Source organism: Opisthorchis viverrini (genome assembly GCF_000715545.1).
Source record: "Opisthorchis viverrini unplaced genomic scaffold opera_v5_636, whole genome shotgun sequence".
NCBI classification, from domain to species: domain Eukaryota; kingdom Metazoa; phylum Platyhelminthes; class Trematoda; order Opisthorchiida; family Opisthorchiidae; genus Opisthorchis; species Opisthorchis viverrini.
The window spans coordinates 36,018-42,358 of record NW_008752304.1 but is presented as its reverse complement, the minus strand read 5'-3'; the positions used below and the strand labels follow the sequence as shown (position 1 = coordinate 42,358).

At 44.0% G+C, this 6,341-nt stretch overlaps 1 protein-coding gene across 1 annotated transcript; it reads right to left on the bottom strand.

The window, feature by feature from the left end:
- Positions 1-2,415: 2,415 nt before the first annotated feature.
- Positions 2,416-3,309, bottom strand: T265_11904 (hypothetical protein; the record flags this gene model as incomplete). The annotated part of the gene is made up of 3 exons (XM_009178726.1): positions 2,416-2,849; positions 2,933-3,116; positions 3,229-3,309. 3 exons carry the CDS (start codon positions 3,307-3,309, stop codon positions 2,416-2,418), a joined length of 699 nt encoding a protein of 232 aa, XP_009176990.1.
- Positions 3,310-6,341: the final 3,032 nt, after the last annotated feature.

Sequence of the window (6,341 nt, the reverse complement as noted above, 5' to 3'; positions counted from 1 at the left end):
TTTTCTATCTGAAGACTTTTAGCGCCGCCGAAGCCCAGTTTGCGCATACCTTTTACCTTTGAGGGACGTAGTTTCCCTCCACCGTAGGCAAACTTTTCGACCGCTGTTACTTGTAGCCGCTCGTCCACACTCAACGAGGCCATTTTTGATGGAGTGGAGCTGGAGACAGACAGTTTCATATAATCACTGGTTGTAAGGTTCTCGCAGCGTTCCTCGATTTCGAGGTCAACGCTCATGGTTGATTCTTCGGTAGGCTTCGCTGCTGGTCTCCGCACGTCTGACATAGTCGAGCTCAGAAGTCGACTTCGGTAGGTAATTCACTGTTGCGCCTTTATCGTCTGTTATGAAAATTAGCGGTGATCGCTCTGTGCACTTTAGGCGCAGCGTCCACGTGGGGTCTGCCTCCGCCCTAGCATCGCTGCTTCTTATAGTTGAAGGGTCTGCAGTGGGCGAGTAGAAACTGCAATCCAGAGTCTCACTTGGTTGCGTCGGCGTGTATTTAGGAGCAAAATTCGCTTTGGCCACGAGCTTCGGGCCAAATTACCCGGCACCAAGCAGAAAATTGATCTGCCCCATTCCTCTAGAAATGCCATGTCCCAGCTTTCACTCGTCTAGAGGGCGATTCTGATATGTATGCCTGATCATTAGATAGGCCTGTTAAATGCTGAAATTTCGCTGCAGGATCTTTTGTATTGCCGATGTGGTGAAGGATAAACTCGAAGCCCAAGTGTTTGCCTGTTTTTCTTCTGGCGTAACCAATCTGCGTGAAGTGATTCGTGGTCAGGCTGTATGAGGAAACCGCCAAGAAGCGACCATGTCTGCTTCATAGGCGTGAATATTCGGAAGAATGACATTAAGAAGATCAGCCTGCTCTCCTCCTTGCGCCAGCCCACTTAGGACGCCGTGGCGGTCTTCACTGCCGTAAAAGAGATCTGGGTGATCTTCTTCGTAACCAGCGGATGAGGGAAGAAAGTCCATTATCAGCTTTGCCCCGGGTCGCCGCGGTTTTTGTGCTGGTCCTTCAGAGCTTTAGAAAGAAGCGCTAGGTTTGCGTCAAGTATCCAGATTAAAGCGGAAAATTCCTACTAGTCTTTCCAATTAAGCAGTGGGGACTTGATTCATTTTTGGTGGTTTTGTTTTTGGTTACGGGATGCATTTCACCCCTAAAGTGGAGACAGCTGGCGCAAACAAATGGGTCAGGATAGGTAGCCAGTTGGCCTACCCGGTCGTCCCTTAAATCTGTGCATTTAAAATGTCACCAAGTCTTGCAGATGTGGCATTGCATACCAAGTCGTACGTACGAATGGCACTCATTTCTTTCACATCTGTTGTGGTCTATCGATGGCTGTGGAAAGCAGCCTGTACTGATCCGGGTCATGATTGGGATTAAGTGCACCGCAGGAAGTGAGTGCAAACTGACAGATTTTATCACACAAAGTTACGCAAAAGGGGGAAATCACTAAATAACACGTATGGGCTTTGTAAATGGATTGGACAGCGAAAAATTCCGCTACGAAAAAGGAGTAGATTCCGAACGTGCCGCGCCCGATTAAATAAATGTTGGACAATTAAAGCGTGGTTAATTAGCGAAATGTCGTCAAAAGCAAGGATAATACTTTTGATGCCACAAAATTAGTGGTTATTTCTCCATGTTTGGCTAGTTTCGGTCTCCTGTTATAAATGCGCTCAGACTCCCGTGCGAGCCCACTCCTCCTGCCGCTCCGCGGAGGAAGTATGCTCGAGTCTAGGGCTTCCAGCTGGGCAGTCAATGGATCAGCAAAATTGTCTAAAATATATTACAATGAACATGAACTTACTGCAACGTCGGAACATTTTGTAAGTGCACGACTTCAACGGACACTTTGGCAGGGTTACCCTGAGCAGGTTAGCACATGAAATGATGTTGTTGTGCACGAGAGCCAAAGGACTGAATCAGGTGGTACGAACCACGATTCCTGCACTATGCCAATAGAGTTGTCCTCGAAAATCAGAACAGCTTACATGTCTGAATACATGTTCCAAACACGAGATTCCAGAAAAGATTTCACACATGCACATGAAAGCTTTGAAGAAACAACACAACACCAACTCAAGTATACGTATTTGTTTAATAAAATATTGCGTAATACAAGCGGCAAACATTTGCCGGATACCAGCCGCAAGATTATTCAATAATCAGTAGGAGTATGCAAAGATGAGAACATAAAGCATCCGTTGATTTCACTACGCGAATGTAAAATGGGAGAAGTGTTTCGAATGTCTGACGCTCACTAATGTTGTAGAAAAATCTACAATGACAGCGGGTTCACCGTCAAGCAAAATGCAATCGTCATGAGAGTTTTCGAATAAACGAAAACCTTGTGCACAAACCTGTGACATCCTCTTGCAGCTGTCGTCCTCAGTGGCAAACCCACATCACCCCCAAAGTAGTCCCTTTTCGGCCAGTCGGCGGTACAGCTGAACAGCCAGTGGTTTCGGCCCATATATGTAATACTTTAAATGCCCTAGCTCTGATTCATAGAGGAAACAGGAACAACAATCCAAATAACCGTAGGGCTTGACAAAATTAAGCAAATAGGAGAACGAGTGTATATTGTGGAATAAATGATTCGGTCCAAAAATAGCAGCAAATTTTGCAACACAAACCTTGGAAACGTCAATTAAAAAATCAGCGTAGTGTTGTGAAGAAAGTTGAACACCCCCATAAAAGTCTTTACAGAAGCATTTGTAAACGTCAGGATGTGAAATATCTCGTAAAACAGCGGGTTCTATGTGCAGAAGGAACTGTCGTAGCTTGAAAGCATTCCACCGACCCAAGCCTATCACATCTCGACATTTATGCTGGAAATCTGCGCTTAGGACCACAATCTTTTGCTCAGTTTAGTAGGTTTGCTCAATTCAATAGGTTCCAGGACTCCAAAGAAAGCCTAACCCAGTGTCCGAGTGGCATTTCTCTGAGTAAAATGACGAATTTCCACACGAAACCAAGACACACTGCGCACATAATCTGTTGGGAAACCGTCATTCATGGGGATATTCAGGTCCTCCATTGAACTGGGAACCGTATGGTGCTTTCGGGTTCGGAAATCAGAATCACGACTTAAGGGGGCTGTCAGCTAGGAAAAAGTCATTCACATGCCATTGTGCACACCCTTTAATGTGCAGTAATCACAGCTAAGATATCCTGTGTCCCTTCACTACTTCAGAAATGTCGCAAATAATACCTACAAGACGGCCGGTGTGAATGTGGTACACCCCGAAGACACCGTTCACCAAAACGTCCGTCGGCTCAGTGACTGTGTCAGACATCAGCTGATGAGCATCATTTGGCTTGTTCCTAACACAGTATATTCCAAAAGGCTGACCGAATAAAGATGAAAGTACGCGGGGAGTATAGAACAAACCTCGGTACGCGAGTTATTGTAGGCCCGAATACCATCAACGCTCGTTTGAATATCGACATTTGTCATCCCAGAATGCATGTCACGGAGCTGCCTCAGCGAACTTGCTTTCTGCTCAAACTGGATGTATATCCCACCGGCCTTCTGACGCACGCAGCAGCGACGGGGAATTTTCATTACGGTCAGTGGATCCTTCGGAAGAGACGGGAAAATGTACCTTAGTTTGTCCAACGCAACGGCGAAACAGGATAAAAGTGGGTTCAGCCTTCGCGCCATCCGACTAACAGCTGTTAAAATATTCTTACGCGGTTGCGAATGGTTTAAAAAGGATACTGTTGAAAAGCAATATAAATGTAAGCACAACATACGGATGATCCCTTCAACGACTCTTAGTGAGCTAGCTTGCGGCAAAAAGCTGAGTTGTCTGTAGTAACTGAAAGGTTCTCAAGGGACAGCAGTGGTGAATGGCCTTCCTGCACCAAGGTACCGATAACAGGGATTGCGGAAACCGCCGGTGAACAGGGTTATAACGTGTCGCTCAGTTTACCCCCTGGGACAGTCGAATGTGGCATATCTGGAACCCATCATCTGATTAATTATGAATCTTTCCATCAGAGGTTGAACCAAAGACATTGTGGACGCATTCATCTGTTGGGCAACAAAAACAGCCGCCTGCTGCAACCGCCTGGCGTACCCTCCTAAATAACGTTGCTCTCGAAGAGCCGCTATACGCAACGCGAACGAATTTTGGGCGCATTGATGATTACTCGAAATAAAAAGATATCGTTTACATTTTTTTACTCATAAACACACCAGACATAATGCAAATCAGCGTACAAAAAACTGACTCCAAGCCGCACGTATGGACAAGCAGAACAATGAGATTCCCGCGAATAATAGCGCTGCACACTAAAACAGAGCCATGGTCGACAGTTTACATTCCGTAGGGATCCGGAAACGCCTGGTTCCCTTCAGTAGATCATTCTAGTGGAAATCGTACGTCAGTTATCTGATTCATGGTGCTCCGTTCCCTCTGTGCATGACACTTATGGAAAGCATGCTGTTTGATTGGTACTTCTTGTTCACGTTTGCATAGGTAGATTGGAACAGTGATTGAATATGACAAAGTTTGGAACTTTACTTGGATTGGTTCGTTTATTGATCACCATATATACAATAAAGTTTGGCGTTAATCGGGGCAATTAAAACTCAAAATCTAGGTTGGATATAGTAGAAGTGTAGAACGTGCTACTTTGGATGCAAAACATACAGCTCTCGAGGCGGGCAGTCCGACAGTAACTCAAATGACGCACTTACAAATGTTATCGAGAAACGGAAGCTTCTGTATTGTTATGTCCTACTGATATTCTGGTGACCGAAGTTATGGGTATTATACTTGCAGAATGGTTCATGGACGGAATATCTATTGAACAAAGAACGGTCCAAAAAGGTGTACGACTGCCCTCAATATGTTGTAGTTTTCAAGTTCAGCGGTTTAAAATAGGAACATTACAACTTGCGGGTGAGGGTGACCCAAACAAGTGTAGATTCTGTAGATCTTAAAGCTACACCTCTAAATGTTAGGCAACAGCCTGGGAGAAATTCCGAATATCTTCGCACACAGTGTTAGTACTTCCACCAGAAAAAGCGATAAATGTGATTTTTCATAATGTTGGCCAGTGGGATTTTTTGTCAACCAGTTATCAGCACACACCGTTTTGTCATCTGCCTCGGATGGACAGGTAACCTGGGTTTAAAGGCCCCATTCCAGGAAGCAACTGGCAGCAATCTGCCAATTGTTTAGCAAGTCTTTCATGAACTTTATTCTGAAGAAAATGCACTCTTCGTTTGTCAGAATTATGCTTTTGTACGGTAAAACCAATGTGGCAATTTCGGAAAAGTGATGTTTCTTAAATCCGTAGGACTTTCCTGTTATACTGCGCAATCACCCGTCAGACATCCCTTCAAATGTAACTTGGTCTCCGGTGTGACCTATGAACATCAGTTTTGCTTAACTTCACCACAAAGATAACGGTATTATTATTAAGTGGTTCTGGCAGAGTTTGAATGTCGTGCAGTATCGGTGATATGCGTACTTGCTTAGTGGCACCGATACTTCACGGCACTTCTTCATGGTATCGTATTTGGCATACACGAGGTTCATAAATTATGCTACCTCTATTTTTTGCGACCGAAGCCAGCTCCGTCTGAATTAGGTTGCCAAATGCATTCGAAAGAATGCAAAATTGTTTACAACAAGTGGGATAAACAAAACTGCATATGGCTTTTGAGGATCTGTGTTCGAACTTCCCGGGTAACAGTGGCTTTACTAGTGATTTAATGGAGAAGGCACACTGGTCAGTGCAATGTGTACGCGACATACTCGAAATCTTCATCATTCCAGCTTCTTCATGCCACTGTAATACTTTTCAGGAGACGTTATCGTGTTGCATTTTTCTTTGTCACCTCTAAATCAAGCTTTGTTTCTGTAAGTGTCGTTAACGGTTGATTAATTACAAATGCAATAAACGGTTTGGAACTGCTGCAAAGGAAGTCCCGAACCGATTTGAGGACTCCCAAAATTAAGTCAATTCATTGGGAATATAATTATTAATACCGGATGATCCCGATGGACCATATTTTATATGCTTTTGTGATTAAGGAAACTACTTGGTCCGCAAAATTCAGTACAGTCTCTAGTATCTTGTCTTGTTTAAACTGCTTCAATTCAACTAAATCTTTGCATATTCTTGTGCTACTACTTAATATCATTTTTAACGTATAGTGCACTATCATTACGCCTCGTTGTTTGGAATATGAAATATGACAATTTACTGACTGTTTGACTGATTCAAAAGCCATCACTTTCGGTGCTTTTTGATGATTGGGGCTGGGTTTCTTTACAAGTATTTTGCATTCCTGACAAATGATGTGAGTCGT